Source organism: Anomalospiza imberbis, chromosome 15 (genome assembly GCF_031753505.1).
Source record: "Anomalospiza imberbis isolate Cuckoo-Finch-1a 21T00152 chromosome 15, ASM3175350v1, whole genome shotgun sequence".
Classification (NCBI taxonomy): Eukaryota; Metazoa; Chordata; class Aves; order Passeriformes; family Viduidae; genus Anomalospiza; species Anomalospiza imberbis.
The window spans coordinates 18,571,019-18,588,534 of NC_089695.1; the positions used below are offsets into that span (position 1 = coordinate 18,571,019).

A 17,516-nucleotide genomic window follows, 5' to 3' on the forward strand; every position below is an offset into this window, starting at 1 on the left:
GTGCCTGGTGCCACCCCAAAGGTGGCTGCTGCCCACAGGGCTGGCAGCGCCCCCCAGCCTGGCTGTACCCAGGGGCAGAGGGGCCACAGCTGGCACCAGGGGCTGGAGGAGGAGGAGAGGAGCTGTGCAAAACTGGCCTGCCTTTTGCCAAAGCTTATGGAGCCCCCTTTATTTCAGGGCATGCTGGGCCTGTCTTGGGGTGGTTTGGCTTGGATTTCTGTGTTTCCAGAGGCAGCAGGGCAGTACAGCTGAGTTCATTTCATGGTGGTGCTTTACTGGGAAATTCACCTGTACTGTGGGCAAAACAGCCCTCAGGGGTACCTGTGTGCCCCTGCCAAGTGTACCAGCCTGAGCTGCGGAACAGACACTGAAGCATGAGGGTATGAGGAAAGAAAGTCACTGCGGAGAATTCCCTCCTTTTCTGTGCTGAATTAACCTGAGCAAAAATAAACAAAACCACCTCAAATCTGAAACCAGGCACCTGCTTAGGAAAGCACCACTTTAGCAAAATCATGTGAAAAGGAACAAAGCTCCTCTTGGTGTATAGTAACCTTGTACTATAGTTTTTACAGATTGTGAACTTGTGTAATAGGATAATAGCAGATATTGTTGAATTTCTAATTGTTTACACATTAAAATTCATATATGTAATGTTTGTTTTATTGATTACAAGCCAAATTTCTAAGATGCATGTTGATTTTTTTGCAATAAAGTTATAGTATGGAATGGTTCAAGACTTAGAAAAGATAAAATTCTAACTGAAATAAATTGGAAGGAGAACCATTCAAAAAAATTACAACTCTCAGAAAAAGAGCATTATCACTTCTTTGGGGGAAGGTGGGTGTGGGAAGGGGGATTTGTGTGTGCAGGTTTGGTTTAGGTCAGAGCCGAGAGAGAAACCTTCCAAGTGCCTCAGTGCTCTGGAGCAGAATGCGTTAAGACAGGTAAATGGATGGAGGAGGAGATAGGGTGGAGGGGTCCAGTAAAGGCTGTTTCACAGCTGTGGGGGGCTCAGAAATTAACAGAAGCTGGAGGAAGTTGTACAGTCCAGGGTGGGTTCCCAGTCTCTTACAGGTTTGCACTGTTCCAGACTGTTGGATACAAATCCTGGCAGGACACACCTGCCAGTTCTGGCTCCTTTGTAGATTAGGGTGAAAACTAATGTGTTCTATTATTACCTTTATTTCTGGTCTTTGGCCCTTTCACCAGTTCCTGTTACTCCCTCCTGCAGCCCCTCCCTGTACCTGCTGTGTCCAGGTGCTGCAGGGTGATATAAACCCTGTGTATCTCTTCTGTTTGCTGACGAGCCTTTCCATGACAAACCTGTGGCTTTGAGACATCTCAGTGGTGCCAAGAGTTAAACTTTGGAATCTGCCCCGGACCCTTTCCCTGGGAAAAGGGTGTACAAAAAATTGGAAGGAGAGTGGCATTTGTGTGTGTGTGTGTGGCTTTGGATGTATTTTTTTCCCCAGCCATTCCAAATGTGATCTGAGAGTTCCCTGAGCACAGCAGCAGCATTCAGCAGGGTGGGACAGCTCTTGCCACAGCCCTGGGCCACAGTCCTGCCAGGAGCCCCTTGGAAGGAAGCAAATGTCTACAGGAACTATTTGAAGGCAGCAGTCACATGAGGGTAAATTGTTGGTGTAATTGTCAGGCCAAGAATCTCTCTGTTGTCTCCAGTCGAGGCTGTCTGGAATACAGCACTAACTTCTGGAGAGGGTTCCCAAAGGTGACAATCTAATTTTAACTCATCTCTGGAAACGGGGGACCCAGTTCTGTCCTCTGGAGCAGGTTTTGTAACACATCTGGGCCTTTACTGATGAGATCACTGATACAAGGAGCTTTCAAAAGGGAAAAATAAGTTCGTGTGGTGTTTCTCTGGAGGTTTTCATATGCTTCCACCACTTTATTCCACAACAGCCTAACAACTGTGATGATCAAAACCTAAATTCATAAACCAGAGCACTTTCTTTCTCGCCAGGATCATTCCACAGACAGTTTCCAATGGCTGCGTGCTAATCTCATGTAGGCTGATCCCTGCTGGGTGCAGGGAGCCAGGCAGGGCTGACAGGGAAGAGGTGAGGCCTCATGTGCCATGTTGCCAGGTGCCCCCTTCACCTGGAGCTTCCCCCTTTTCCCCACAAAAACATCCAGGTTTTTTCACTACTTTTTCATGGCATATGGAAAACATGGGTTTTTGTCAGAAACTTCTCTTGGATTTGAGGTTCAAAAATATGTTTTACCTGGCCAAGAGACTTCAGCCCAAATAGAGCCCATGACAGGGGCTGTCACCACTCGGTGCTTCCAGCTGGGGTGGAGGCGAGTGACCAAGGCCAGAGGGGACCCCGGGCAGGAGCAGGAGCAGTGACCCCTGTGAGTGCAGCAGGTCCCCAGCGGTGCCGGCTGTGGGTGCTCGGGGACAGGGGCGTCCCCCGGGGTCACTTTTCCCGGGAGCCGGGCTCAGCCGGGGCCGTGTCGGCTCTCGCTGCCGGGAGCCCGGGCCGGGCACTGCCGGGGCAGCTCCGGGGATGCCCCAGCCCTGTCCCGGACCCTGGCGACAGCCCGGACCGCCGGGGCTGGGGAGGAGCCGGGGCCGCGGGCCACCAGCATCGCCCCCAGCTCAGGGCTTCGGCTGCTCTGCTGTCATTCATCTTATTTTTAGGAGCCGAATTCCTTTTGTACCTCGTCTGCCGAGCCTCGGTGGTGTCGCGGGGCGCTGCTGGAGCAGCCCTGCGCTCCGTGACGTGGGAGTTAATTATAGCCCGTCCTGCGCCGGCAACCTTAAAGCACTCCTGCCAGTGATTTATTTAAACACTGATAAATTATACATTTCTTTAGTAATTCATGTGAAAATTATTTGAAGTCAACTCAACATCACATACCTCTCTCTGTGTGCTCTCTCGTGTGAAAGCTCTGTCAGACACTGCCATCCACTCTTCCCTTTAGCTGCTTCACGTGACTTTGGGTTACCTGCGGGCCGCAGAGCAGTGAGGGGGGCTCCTGGAGCAGTCTCACTCCCAGCTGCTGGTGTCGGCGCCCAGAGGGAGCTAACTCTGGCTTTAAACAGCCTGAGCTCTCCCTGGCTTTGGGAGCAGACTGTGCCTTCCCTCTGCCCGTGCTTCCCGGGACACCCCTGGCCAAGCCCGTCCGTGCCCCTGGCTGTAGGAGCAGGGTGTGAGGATGCAGGGGTGCTGCTCCTGGGCAGTGCAGGGCCAAGACTGCTCGTGCTCCCACACTTCTGGCACCTTTGCTGGGCTGGGAACACATACCCTTCACTGAGTTAGAGGGTGAGACTTTGGGGGCAGTCCAGCGTGTCAGCGTTGTTCTTCTGTCCCCCCAAGATTGCACTGAGAAGATACAGCAGTTTCACTTGTTGATTAGCAAAAACATTAGGAGACCTACTTTTTCAGGGCATGAATAATTAACGTTTGTTCCTCATTAACTCCTTGTGGCAGAGTCCTGTTAGATGCATTTAGATGTATTTCCAGAATTAGGAGCAAATACAACCAGATGCCTGGCAGCTGAGTGCTCTGTTCCACCTGTGGAAAGCACTGCCCCACTGCTCCCATCCTCTCTGGCAGGAAGGGGAGAGTTTGTTCTGAGCAAGGACTGATGTGTCCTTTGCTGTAACTTTAATTTCAGTGAATGATACAAGTGAAAATTATTTAATTAATGTACACTAAAGTGAGTAAAGGAAGCCCCTCCCAAGTGAGTGGCCGCCTGTTTTCCTGGGATCTCAAATCAAAACCCTGCTTCCTGAAAAATTCACAACTAAGTTGATAAGCTTTCCACCTGCTGCTGCTGGACAAGGCTGCTTGTCCTGCCCCCGTCATCCAGCACAGCAGAGCTGCAGCACAGCTTCAGCACTTCTTGTGTTCTAATGTGGCCACAATGCTCTGCTAATGCCAAAGGCTTTGGGGTTTGGTCTGGGACTAACACCCACAAACACCCACTCAGCCCCTGGAGCCACCTGTGCCACTGCCTGAGGCCAAGGACATGCCCCAGAGCCCCTCTGCAGCCAGCAAAGCTCTGCTTAGACTTTATTATAGAGGAAGAGAGAAAGCACTTCTAACATAATATGAAGCAATGCACAGACCCCAGATGCTTCCCCTTCCCTCACTTGGTAGGAAGTTCAGCAACTGGCCCAAAGCTCCTTTCCTCTGGAGCTCTCTCTGGTGGGTTTGTGCAGGGTGGCCCTCACTGTGCAGACCTGCAAGTGCTCCCTGTCTGCAGAGGAAGCCCGTGCTTGCTGTGATGCCACTGGCAGCTGTGCTCTTTGAAAACCTTTCCATCCCATCCCCACCTGTGTTAAAAACTCCCCAGAGTGATGGGGTTCCTGCCCTGGTCCCTCCCTTTAACCCTGCAAGTTCTTCTGCAAGATTCCCTTTCAGGCCCCCATGGTGCCACGCAAGGCTCAGTCCGACCTCGAGCTGCTCTCCCTGAGCCTCTGCTTCCAGACTTGCAGTGGAACAGGCTCCACAAAAGCCAGTGCTCTGGAGGACACTCTGTAGACCCAGAGAAGTCTCAGTGCCAGACCCTTTCCTCTGGAAGCCCGACACTGCCTCGGCCACAGACAGCTCCTGTAACTTAGCAACTTTTTTTTTGCTCTGTTAAGGTGGGTTCTTCAATCTCCTTAATGAATAAGAGAATCAGGCCAGGTAATTGATGCTTGGCCATTTAGCTGATGAATAATTGACTGTCTGGGTAACTCGAGATATTTCCTCGATCAGATTGTGCAGTGGAACAACCATATCATCCGGGATGCAGCGTGGCTCACAGCTTTGGGGTGCTGGAAATGTGCTGTGCAAGCTCAAGGTCTAGAGGAACCTTCCAGAGTCAGCTCTAGTCCTCTTCCTCCACATGGACCAGGCACATGAGCTCAAGCAGTGAGCCCATGGAAGCTCCTGAGGTTCAGCAAAGCCTAGTGATGATCCCTTCCAACCCAAACCATCCCCTGATTCTGTGATTTTGGTAACTGGCTGCATTTTAGCAGCAGAAGTTATTTTATCACATAAATCTTGACTCAGGTCTGGAGACTGGGTTTCTTTTCCAGACCCGCAGTGAAGACAAACACAAGGGCACGACAGTGAGAGCTGGCCAGGCCTCAGGGTGAGCTGGGGAGGGGAGCAAAGCCTCCAAAGCAGGAGCAGAAGGGGGTGAAGATGCGGGGAGGTGTCCCTGTGTGAGCTGTGCGTGCTTTAGCTGCCTCTCAAACAAACCCTGCAGCAGCCTCCTCCAGAGGAGCCGGCGTGCAGGACATTGTGTGGTTGTTCTGAGCAGCAGCTGAAGAGCATTTAAAGAGGCGACTTCTGGCAGCTTTGTGACTGTAACACATAGTGCTGCCCGCAGCCCGTGGCAGAGAGGGTACCAGCATGAATTGTGGATTAAATAACTCATGGTTTTATTTCAAACTTCTCTGGAAACTTTCACAAACTTTCACAGGACATCGGTCCTGTGTCAGCATATAATGCATATTTTTTAAACTAATTGGAGTTCATACAGTGAGACCTAGAGCCTATTGGCACCACTCTGTCATGAGCTTTGAATTAAAATCTAAATAAGAACAGAATATTTTGATGTATTAAGAAAATTGATAACAATCCATGAACTGTGACAAAGGATAAAATAGCACATGCTTTTAATCTGACTTTTGCCTTCAGATTTTCAATGAGTCACCAGCTATGTTTCATCAGGGTATGGGTTTGGGTTTTTTCTTCCAGAAATGCCATTAATTATTTACCAGTAGGTGAATGATCTCTGAAATCTATGGCAGTGACACCTCTGAGTCTGCAGACAGTTTCTGATGGCAAACCATCTGGGCTCCTTTAACTTGTTATTGTTTATCCTTTGGACTCCTCTCCCCTGGCTGTAAGGTGTAACGGCAGCAGACAGGGCCAGGAGCATCAATATTTTACAGCATTAATTAAAGGGAGCTCAGCAGCTGCATTGCCCAGCCCGGCTGCCTGCGGGAGGGGAGGGGAAGACCGTGCCTAAGGGGGTGGCCAGGAGAGGTGTCCTGGGGTGGGGCTGGGAGAGGGACCCTCGAAGCTGTGGCAGCGGCCCCGATCCCGGCGTTGCGGTCGCACGGGTGCTGCTCGGCCGTGGCAGTGAGCAGTTTGTGCAGTGACAACAGGACCGGCAGAAGGAGCGTGCGGGGTCCCCAGCAGCTTCTCCTCATTTGGGAGACAATGAAGCAACAGCAGAGAGACGGGAAAAGCTGCCAATCTTGTGCGAGCACCCTCGGAGCCGGGCCCAGGGAGTTCGACTCTGACGAGCAGGCGCTAGTCAGGCTCTGCATCCACCCTTCGCATCTTCTTGTTTACTGGTGTTAACAGACAGCGCTAAATAAAGGGAGGGTTAAAACCAAAACAAAACAAAGGCCTGAAATTTATCCCTCTATTAATTACTTCCAGCAAGCAGGGCCGCCTTTAAAGCGGTGCCACTTCAGATAAAACTTTCATGCAGCTATTTAGGGCCTCTGAAATATAAATGATTTCCTTTAAATGTTTTATCATAAATCAGGGCAGGCAGCTTCGCCACAACGCGCCGGTTCCCCCCGGTGGGAGGGAGCTGCTAGCCCGGCCCGGCCCGGCCCGGCCCGGCCCGACCCCTCGCCCCCGGCCCGGCGGCGGACCCCGGGCGGGACGGGAGCGGGACGGAGCGGGGCGGAGCGGGACGGTAGCGGGAGGGAGCGGGGCCGAACGGGACGGTAGCGGGACGGAGCGGGGCTGAACGGGACGGGAGCGAGGAGGGGTCGGAGCTCGTGGGCGCGGGAGCGGAGCGGGGCGGAGCAGCGGCCCCGCTGCCGGCGCTGTCCGCGGTGCTGCGCTGTCCCCTCGCTCCCGTCCCGCCGCAGCCGCTCCCGCACGGCCGGGCCGGCCCGCGGTGAGAGCCCCTTCCAACCCAAGCCGGTCCTTGATGCTGCGATCTTGGCTCGGAGCGTGTTTCCCAAAGGAGCCCGTTTCACCACAGCAGGACCGCTTCTTTTGTCTGCCCACGCTCGGAGTCAGTACGTTTGTCAGAAGCCAGACAGCAGCTCCTCGGCTCTTGGTCCGTATTTACCGAGGTTTATGAGACTTGGAAACTTTAAATCTCAGAGTAGGTTTTATTTTTGCTTCAGAACTTCGAATTTTGCAAATTATTTGCATCTCTGGTGCCTCAAAGTACAGTAATGTCTGAAGACGTGTGAAGATTGGGAGAGCAAAAATGAAAGAGCCGCTCAGTAGTAGAACAATGCCAACTTCAGAGCCGCTCTCCCCGTGGGCGGCTGTGTGGACGACGGCCCCTCTGCTCCAAACGTCAGCCCGCGGGTTTTGCCCACGGAGAAACGCCCGCTCCTCCCCTCTTCCCTCGGGACCTGCCGGCCGAGGGAAGAGCGGGATTCGAGCCGGAGCGGCCCGGGGGCTGCGAGTCGCTCCCGGCCCCACGCGGTAGCCGGACCCCCGCCACGGCGCGTCCGGCCCCGAGCCCCGAGCGGGCGCTGAGGGCGGCGGGGGGCGGGCCCGGAGGGTCTCGCCGGGGCACCGGAGGGTCTCGCCGCCCGTGCCCTGCCCGTCCTGCCCGGGCGCATCACGCGTGCGCGGCCCGTGCGGGCGGGCAGCGTGTAAGATGAGTGCGGGAGCGCGGGGGGGGCGGGCGCCAGCGGAGCTCTGCCATCGAACACCGCTCACTCGGGCAGTGCCGAGGGCAGACGCAGCCCCGCGCCCATGCCCGGGGCCTCCCGCCCGCGGGCCGCGCCGAGATGATGGCCATGGACGCCAAGCAGCCCTTCGCCGTGCCCGCCGCCCTCCAGGAGCCCAAGTTCCCCAGCCTGCACGCCGGCAGCGACGCGATGCGCAGAGTTTGCCTCCCGGCCCCGCAGGTACGTGGATGCAGCGCAATCACCGCTCTGAGCCACATTTTCTGACAGGCACCGGGTTAATGTTTTTTTCATGTCGGCAGCACCGTCGCGCGGCGCGGCTCCTCGCCCCCCCCCCCCCGTGCCCGCCCCTGATCCGCTCGATGCGGAGCGGGGCCGCTGTCTTCCTATTAATTTTTATGACCTGAGCTCCGGGGAGGACCCGCGGTGCCGGGGCCGGTTTTTCAGGCGGAGATGACAGAATTCCCCACTGACCTCGCCATGCGTGCTCTTGCTCGCAGCTGCAGGGCAATATATTTGGGAGCTTCGATGAGAGCCTGCTGGCCCGCGCCGAGGCGCTGGCGGCCGCGGACATCGCCCCCCACGCCAAGGGCCACCACCTCCACCCTCACTTCAAGCCGGACGCCGCCTTCCACGCCATGAGCGGCGTCCCCTGCGCCGCCGCCGCCCTCCCGCACCCCGCCGCGCTCGCCGCCCATCCGCACCCGCTCCCGCACCCGGCGCTGGACGGCGGCGACCTGCTGGAGCACCTCTCGCCGTCGCTGGCCGTGGCGGGGCTGGCCGAGCCCCCCGCGCTGCCCGCCCCGCTGCCGCCGCCGCCGCCGCTGCCCGCCGCCGCCGCGGGACCCCTGCCCGTGCCCGTGGGCGCCCCGGGGGCTCCCGCGCCCGCCGCGGACCCGCGGGAGCTGGAGGCGTTCGCCGAGCGGTTCAAGCAGCGGCGGGTGCGGCTGGGGGTGACCCAGGCCGACGTGGGGGCGGCGCTGGCGGCGCTGAAGCTGCCGGGCGTGGGCTCGCTCAGCCAGAGCACGATCTGCCGCTTCGAGTCGCTGACGCTGTCGCACAACAACATGACGGCGCTGCGGCCGGTGCTTCAGGCCTGGCTGGAGGGCGCCGAGGCCGCCCGGCGCGCCCGCCCCGCCGGCCCCGACCCGCCGCCCGGCGCCGAGCGCAAGCGCCGGCGGACCTCGATCGCCGCGCCCGAGCGGCGCTCGCTGGAGGCGTATTTCGCGCTGCAGCCTCGGCCCTCGGCCGAGAAGATCGCGGCCATCGCCGAGAAGCTGGACCTCAAGAAGAACGTGGTGCGCGTCTGGTTCTGCAACCAGCGCCAGAAGCAGAAGCGCATGAAGTACTCGGCGGTGCACTGACGGCGCGGCCCCTTTGACCCTGGGACGGGACGGGACGGGACGGGACGGGACGGGACGGGACGGGCCGCCCTGAGCGCCCCCCGCCCCGCCCTGCCCCACCCCGGCCCGGCCCGGCCCGGCCCGCCGAGCCAGCCCGGGACAGAAGGCCGGCGGGGCGCAGAGCCGGGGCGCGAAGCGGCGCGACCGCAATTCCGCGGGTCCCCGAACTGCGCTGGCGGCGGGCGAGGCCTCCGGGGCGCGCCCCGGGCAGAGCCGCTCCCGCTGCGCCCCGCCGTCCCGCCCCGTCCCGCCGCGGCCAGCGAGCCCCGCGCCCCGCTCCCTAATAAAGCTTTATTTTTCAACCCGCTGGGACGTGTCGTTCCTCGCCGTCCCGCGCCGCAGCGCCGACGGGAATACCCGAAATAACCTGCAAGAGCAATCGCACCCTCCATAAACGCCCCTCAGCGAGGCGACGCCCCGGGACACGGGCACGGGCTTCGCCCCGCCGGTCCCCGCGCCGCCACCGGCCCTGGGGAAACGGAAACAGCCCTCCACCAAAACCGATGCCGGGTTCGTTTCTGAAGGTGTTCAGGAGGGGGAAAGGACTTTTATTTGCGATTCCCAGAAGCACCTTAACGATTAAAGATTAATGTTCGAAGCGTGAGCCTCCTCTGGATATTCCACTTTAGCATTTCAATGAGTGACAAACATCGAACTTGAGAACTGGGTCTCATCCTCCTCCCCCGTCAGGAAACGATCTCACGAATTCACCTTTTCCTTGCGGGTAGCTCTTCCTCGCACCGCGTTTTCCCAATCATCCTCAGTGATTTTTCCCCAGTCAAATGTCCTTTAACAAAAAAATGCCCTTATGCCGTTACATTATATTGTGGGCTCTGAAAATTTAGAATAAGGGCAACGCAATATTCTTTGCCTTCCGCACTCTAAAGAAGGCAACTCCGACGGCATCTTCCCCCGCAGCTGCGGACTCCAGGCCCGTGTTTTTACAGGTAAGATGTACCTTTATCTCTTTCCTCGTTCTCTGGCAGCTGCCCCGCCTTGCCCCGGGCTGAGGAGTGGCCCCGCGGCCGTCGGGGTGCGGGAGGAGCGGGCACGGCCGCGCTGGACCGGGGGTCGGCGGCGGGGGCGGGCGCGGGGCCGGGAGCCTTTCCTGGCACGGGAATGGAGATCCAGCCCAGATCCCAGGCGGTGCCACTGCCGCGGGGCACCGCAGCCTCACGTCTTTTGTGTTCCAGCAGAAAGAACCGCTAGCGCTGCTCTCGGACGGGATCAGCGTCCTCCTCGGTTCGGGTTAAACCCAGTCTGAGCCTCACCGAGCCCTCGCTCCGAGCCGGCAGCGCAGAACACCCTCACGGCTCCATGGCCACCACCTCTGTCCCTGTACACCTGTAGAAGGGAGATCGGACCGGGCTTGTTCCTACAATGGCAAAGGGATCATCGCTGTTTCTCCTGTGGCTGTTCTTGTGTTGCCTAGCTTTGCGGGTTTGGACGTTTCCGCGTTTGCCCCTTTTGCACAGCTCTGGAGAGGGCCTTAAAGATGTAAAACAAATCCTAAACGAACTTTCCCAAACCTGCAGCTACTGTCCCATAAAGCATCTCCTTTGAGCTCCTCCTCACCTCCAACAGGTTCACCAGGGACACCTCAAGCCCCTTGACCTTTTAGCTCACCCTCCCTCCCCCCTCCCGGCTCCTTTTGTCCCGGCAGTGCTCCGGACGGGGGGCTCTGCCCAGATTTCACATACAGGACCTGATCCCTTCATTTGAGATTTACTTTGGAGGTCAGGTACATCCTGGTTAGTCATCACTGGTGCCTTAGTCTGCCCCTGGGTTTGGCTCCCAAAGCTCAGGTGCTCTGGGGTAAACCCACTGTGATACAGGTAGCTCATCTAGTCTTCCTGGAGCTGGGGATGAATTTCTCTCAGCCTCAGCAGAAGAGTTCGGAACCGGTATTTAATGCTGAAGAGGCACAAAGAAGCTGCCCACGTTTTCCCTCGGGATAACGAGCAGTGCCCCGGAGCCTGTAAGCAACGCCAGCAGGCGATGGGAGGCAGGATGGGGTCAGTGCTTGTAATTCCGTGTTTGTGAGGAGCTGCCACCACATCACAGACCCCCACTCCCCGCTGCCTCATCTGTCTCTCCAGGTGCCTGGGGATCAGGACTCACAATTTTCTTGGAGGGCTAGGGCTCCTTGTCCTGGGCAGTAGGTCTGTGGGATCCACCCGGGACACTCGATTCTTCAAAACACACCCCATGCACCATTCTACCATCTCCCACAGGTAAAATGAAAAATGCAGGTGAAATTTGTTGAGAAAGGGAATTCCCTTTCAGTGACAGCCCAGATAAAGGGGAAAGGGAAACCTGCTGAAATAGGAAATACCCAGTACACGTGTGAGAGACTCAGCAGGCAAACTCCCTGTCTATGGTTCCTGAACCACTAACAATTGATTTATTATTTTTTCCCCATTCCATGCTTGTTCCTTAATATCCCGCTCTCTGTCTCCCGGGACCTGTGCGCAGGAGATGAAAGCACAGAAAACCAAACAAGCCATTGGCGCTGCTCACTCAATTGATTTTTACACAAAATTTGCCTTCATGCACAAAGGATGGAAAAATGATCCCATTAATAATGAATAACAAAAACAAATGCAGGGAGGAAATCAATAGCAGCACATCTGATAACACGAGGGGGCCGGGGGCAGCTCCTAGATGTACAAAAGCATGTGCGAGGAGGAGGGAGGAGAGAGGAGAGAGGGCCCAGGGGCTTGGGGTTTCGGGAGCAAGGCAGCAGGTGCTGTGGTGCAGGTGGGAATAGCAGATGGCCTGGCAGGAGCGTGTGTGTGTGTGTGCACACGTGTGCATGCGTGTGTGCATGTCCCCATCGGGGCAGGGTCCAGCCACCCATGTCCTGTAGGCTGTCCATGTCCTGTGGGAGTGGCAGGACCTGCTGAGGGTCCTGGCTCGACGTAGAGCTGAGCCCATGCTCATGATGGCACTAGAAGGTCCAAGAAGTAGCCACTGGCAAGGAGAGCTGGAGCTGGAGCCATGCTACTTTCCCAGAGAAAACTGGATTTCAGCTGCAAAATTCCAAACTTCCAGTCCCCTTTTCCTTCACACATTCTGCCCTCAGTGTTTCCCTTCTCCTGAGTTTTCAAGGACATTTGTCCTGCCAAGGACACACATTCAGTCTGAGATTAAAAATGTCCCTTAGGACAGTGGTTTCTGCTGCTGCCCGGGCTTTGCTCCGGGCCCTGGGCTGGGAACCGTGGTCCCCACGGTCTGCAGCTGGGAGAGCTGGGACTCTGGGATGAGACTGCCAGGGTGCAGGGGCCAGAGCACCAGGACCAGCCCCTGCCTGCCCCCGGCAGTGTTGCCCGACCCCAGTGCGGGTCATTATTTGTTAGTGTTAGAGGAGGGAGATCTCTGTCCATTTACTCTGGACTGTCAGCAGATGAGCTGGGAGGGCAACCAAGGCACCACCTTCCATCAGAGCTCAGCATTCAGAGCTCAGTGAGGGAAGTGAATAACTCAGTCCCTGTTTAGAGTGGAGAGGTTTCTGGTTTCAGGGGAATCATCTTGGTCCAGTTCCCCATATCCTTGTGCTTGGAGTGGATGCTCCCGCCAGGCAGATGAGTTGAACTTCTCATTCCAGGAACAAAAGAAACAGGGAGCGGGTGGGCAGGTGAATCACATCACCAGCATTTACTTGCTTTTAAACTTGCATGAGCTGAAGTAGAGAGAGACACAGGGCAGAGGGACAGGCAGGGAAACTTGGGTTTTCCTCCTCCAGAGGCTGGTGTGTCTAACACATCTGTTGGCTTACCAGAGCCCTTGGTCATCCCAGGAGAGCCTGACACCAGATCCTGAGGCACTGGGGATGTCACTGGGGGCAGGGACTGTGGCATGGGGAACAAATCCTCCCCCAGGTGCCCACCTGGCAGGGCCAAGGGGCAGCACATGGGCTGCTGCAGGGAGATGTACCATCCAGGCTCCACCAAGAGCCACAACTCTTCATGGAGCCCACCCAAATACTGCAATCCACACCACAGAAACACATACATGGGGTCAGAGGATAAACATACCAAAAATCAGGGCATTATCTGGGGAGACGGATTGCATTTTCAAGACCTCTGTGTGATGCAGAGCTAAGGAAGGTTCAGCTGGGATTCCTGTGCTCACCCCTCGTTTGCCAGAGCCTCGAGTATTGTGTGCAGCATCTCCAGAGCTCCCCACAGCCCCCCATGACCCCCTGCAGCTCCCCACACCTGGCAGTCTCTGCCAGCAGGAACAAAACACACCGAGGATCTAAGTCAGAGACGTGGTTAAAGTCTGATACCTCGGTTGCTTCAGAATATGTCTGTTTTTTCCCAAATGCCAAAACAGATTAGTGTGCAGCTGCCATCGCATCATGGCCTGAGTGAGGATCTCTGTGAGAAAAACCAGCACAGGTCAAGGATCCTCCTCCAGGTTCTGCAGTGAGAACACATAACAGCCTCTGGAAAACATCTGAACTGGGGCTGGTTTTACACCCTGGGATTCCCCGGCCGATACCCACGGCTCTGGGCACTCATGAGAGCCTGGGACACGCAGGCACCCTCTGGTGAGGCTGAGGAGTGAGCTCTGGGTCCCCTCAGATAGGACAGGGCAGGAGGTTTAGGGATGGGGTTTCTGAGCAGGCAACAAGGGTGGGTCCCTTGGCTGGAAAAGGATTGCAATTCTGAAGCAATTTCAGATAGGATGGAGCTTGAGAGAGAGCCAGGGCTGGCTCCAAGGGGGCACCAGCAGGATGGTTTGGCCAAGTTCTGATGCTGCCAACAGGCTGCAATGCCTCAAAACCTAAAATAACTCTCACCTAGAAACATAAGGAAATATTTAGGAAAAAATTTAATAACCCTTTCAGTGTTGAACTTTTCAAAGAGAGATTTTGTGCTTTTTCTCAGTAGTTTCTTTAGCAGGGGTCAGGGAGGGGCAATGAAGGAACCTAACATATTTTGGATAGAGCAAATGTTTTCCTTGTGGCAAAAGTAGTTTGCTTCCTCCTTTAATGAAGAAACCTGAAACACTGTAAATTTGGGGTCAGCCCAGGCAAGAGCCACTGGAGGAGTGGCACAACGGTGGCGCATGCAGCCCTGTCCCCTGCCAATGGGGCATGTGTGCCAGTCATGTAGTATTAGTGGCTCCATGTTGCAGTCAGGTTGGACGCCACGTGCAGGCACAATAACATGGAAAACACATTAGCCCCCGCCGAGGAAACCTGAGCAAATTGGCCATGAGATGATGCATCCTGGGATTTCACACCGATGCCATTCCTAAGACAGGACAGCAGAGCTGAGGCCCGAGGAGTGGGTTGGCTCCAGTCCACCACAGTGCCAGGCAGCCGAAGGAGCACCGGATCGGAGCAGCCCTCTGGGATGGCACGGATCCGTCGCCTGCCGTAGCCCCCGCCGCAGTGCCAGGGCCCCCGGGCAGTGGGAGCCTCCCGTCCTGCTGCGGGAGCGGGAGAGCGCGCCTGGCCTCAGAGCCAGCTTCTGCCCTAAAACCTCATGAAATATTAACGGCACGCCGGAGCGCGCCTGGTCTCTGGGGGAAGGAGGCACATTTGCAGCGCTCCGGGGATGATATCCGTGCGGGGAGGGGACACGGGGCCTCGGGTGACCCCTCCGCTGTCCCTGCCCCCGCTCCGGGGCAACGCCGCTGCGGGGCCCGCGGGGCGGCTCTGCGGAGCCCCGGCAGCCCGGAGGGGAAGCCCGCGGCAGTACGGGCTGGAGGAGGGCGCTCGGCCGGACGAGAACTCGTGGTCAGGAGCCGGAGAAGAGCCTCGCATGAGAATGGAAGGGAGCACGGCATCTCCAAGCCCGTGGGAAGCCCCCGCCTGCCCCGGTCAGCAGCCCCAGCCTGCGCCCCAGCCGCGGGACCGAGCTGCTCGGCTCCGCCGTGGGACTCGGCTCTGAGCCCGTCCCCGAGCCCGTTCCCGGGCACCGCCGCACGGCAGCCCGGCCCGTGGCCCGGCCCGTGGCCTGTCCCCGGGCCGGCGTGGGGCTGGCGCGGCCGCAGCAGCGGCGCGGAGGAAACGGGAGAGCGGCAGCACCTAGGCACATCAATATTTCATAAAATGCCAGCAGCAACAGAGGGAGAGAGGGACCGGGAGCAGAGCAGAATATCACACAGCTTTTTTGTGGTCTTTTTCTATTAGTGTCAGCTCTGCAGCTGGTTTCAGACAGGAGAGCTTTCCCTGGATGCTCCCAGAATTTCGGGGTATGGCCGAGCGCCCTCCTGGCCAGGGCCTGCTCCCAGCTCTGCGGTGGCTGAAGCAGTCACAGGACCATGATGCTCTCAGAAGACTCGCAGGGCCAGTGGCACCGTCCTCACTGGCCAAGGAGCTGCAGAGGTGATGTGCTGCTGGCAGCCGGGCCGGGCTCTGCTCTGCTGGGCTCTTTCCAGCCATCACCTCCAATGAGCTCGTTGGGGCTGACCCCTGCTCTGGCTGACTCGGGGCACCTGCCAGACCTCCCGCCCATCTGCTGCTCTTACCATGGCTGAGCCTGCACCCCTTTTCCCCGTGTAGGAGGGAATCTACAGGCTCCATATGTAGTGAAAAAATTGGATGTTTTCATGTAAATACAGGGAAAGCCTGGGACCAGACTGGGGAGCTCCGTGCCCAGAGCCTGGGTGCAATACCGAGCCATGCTGTGCCATGCCCACAGACAAGGAGGTGCCCTGTTAAATTTCAGTTATGCCCAGACCCACTTGCTCCTCACAATGCCCAGATGATGCTTCACGTGGCCGCAGAATGGGCCAGCCCAGCTCCGAGGCCAAGCAGGGGCACAGCAGCAATGGCCCCCAAGGCCCCCACGGATGGAGGGGACTCCCAATGGCTTCAGCCCCAGCTTCAGCAGTGGACTGTGAGGCTGAGGTGGGCTGGGAAAGCGGGGGCACCTCGGTGCCAGCAGAAGCCTCCCCCCGCTGCCGCCCTGCAGCATGGGATCTGGGGCTCTCCCTGGCAGATGCTGGCACCGCAGCAGCCCAGAGGCCCTGCAGACAGCCCAGGGCAAAATTTTTAATTTGTCATCACACTTCAACCTGAAATCTGAAAAAATGAAAAAATGATGGCAGGATGTTGGCATCTCCGAGACGACACAAGCCCACGGCTGCTGCAGCTCCACGGCAAGGGCCAGTGCCAGCAGTGGGAGCCCACAGCAGCTCAGGGGCTGCCACACTGCACCAGAGGGAACCTTGCTGCTGAAATCAGCTCATGGCACAGAGCTGCAACCAGGATGAAGAAGGCCACTCACCTTGGACCAAGAAAACACAAGAACATTGGCAAGTTTGAGAGGGAACATCTACACTGTGGGGTTTTGGGACTCCTTCCCATATGCCTGGCAGAGAATTCAACTGAGACTGTGTCACAAACAGCCTTTTAAAAACTACAGAGATCCAAATACTTGAGGAGGCTCCCAGTTTAAAACCTCCCTGGGAACAATTTCTGAGGCAACAGCAGCAGCAGCAGTGACAGCAGCACAGCAGCTCTGTGCTGGTATCTGGCACAGCATAGCCAGCAGCTTTCCAGCCAGGGAACAACGGCTCTGGGGAGGATTGGCAGGAGAGACTGGGGAGCCAGGGCTGCAGTGGGGGTCCCAGCTGCAGACTTCTCTGGGAAACCTGGATACCCGGTGTACCCACAGCCGTTCCATTTGCAGAATTCCATCAGCAGATCCACTAGCTCTGCAGCAGGTGTGGGTTTGAGATTCCCCCAGAGAGATTTCCCCTGGCTCCAGTGCTTGCCACAGCCCCACTCCCCAAGGAGCACGGCCAGCAATACCCTCCCAGCTCCAGGAGCAGTCCCACGGCTTCCTGAGGGGATTAACAGAGCCTGCTGGTCAGTCCCCTCGCACCCGCACCCCCGGAGCCCGCCGGGAGTTAGGGAGGGTGTCCAGGCAAACAGCGAGTCGAGCCATTGGAATTCTTGGTTTCAATGAAATCCAAGGAAGTGTGTATCAATCGCTGTAAATTGTACTGTTGCCAAGAGCCACGTCCTGCAGCACAGGGAGCTGCCAGCAGATTCGTCAAAATGACTCTTGTTTTGCAGCTCATTGTTAACTAACTGCTCCAGAAGGAGCTGCAGTCTGAGAATTCCTGACTGGAATGTTTTGAGAACACAAAGATGAGGGAGCTGGGGTACAGCAGCAGTTCCAGCCCCCCTGAACCTGGGAGAGGGCCCTGCAGCTGCTCCCGCCTGCCTGACATCAATAAAACATGGAGACAACGGGGGAACGGGGAGATAAAAAGAGGATGAAAGACGCGTGGAAGACAGGCAGCCCCACTGTGTGTGGAGGATTTGAGCACTTGTGGGTGAACCGGTTCTAATGTCTGCCATCAGAAAGTGCTGGTGAGGCGGATGCGGTGGGGACAGGGCGGGAGGGACAGCCGGCTCCATCTCCTGCCCTGGCAGGGCAGAGCAGGCACTGCCCCGCACCCGCGGGCAGCGAGCAGGGAGGGCCCGGCCCCGGCCCCGGGCTCCG

At 57.3% G+C, this 17,516-nt stretch overlaps 1 protein-coding gene across 1 annotated transcript; it reads left to right on the plus strand.

The window, feature by feature from the left end:
* The first annotated feature begins 7,648 nt into the window (after positions 1 to 7,648).
* POU4F3 (POU class 4 homeobox 3) lies at positions 7,649 to 9,052 on the plus strand. The gene is made up of 2 exons (XM_068205412.1): positions 7,649 to 7,861; positions 8,140 to 9,052. Exons 1-2 carry the CDS (start codon positions 7,742 to 7,744, stop codon positions 9,001 to 9,003), a joined length of 984 nt encoding a protein of 327 aa, XP_068061513.1. The 5' UTR covers positions 7,649 to 7,741; the 3' UTR covers positions 9,004 to 9,052.
* Positions 9,053 to 17,516: the final 8,464 nt, after the last annotated feature.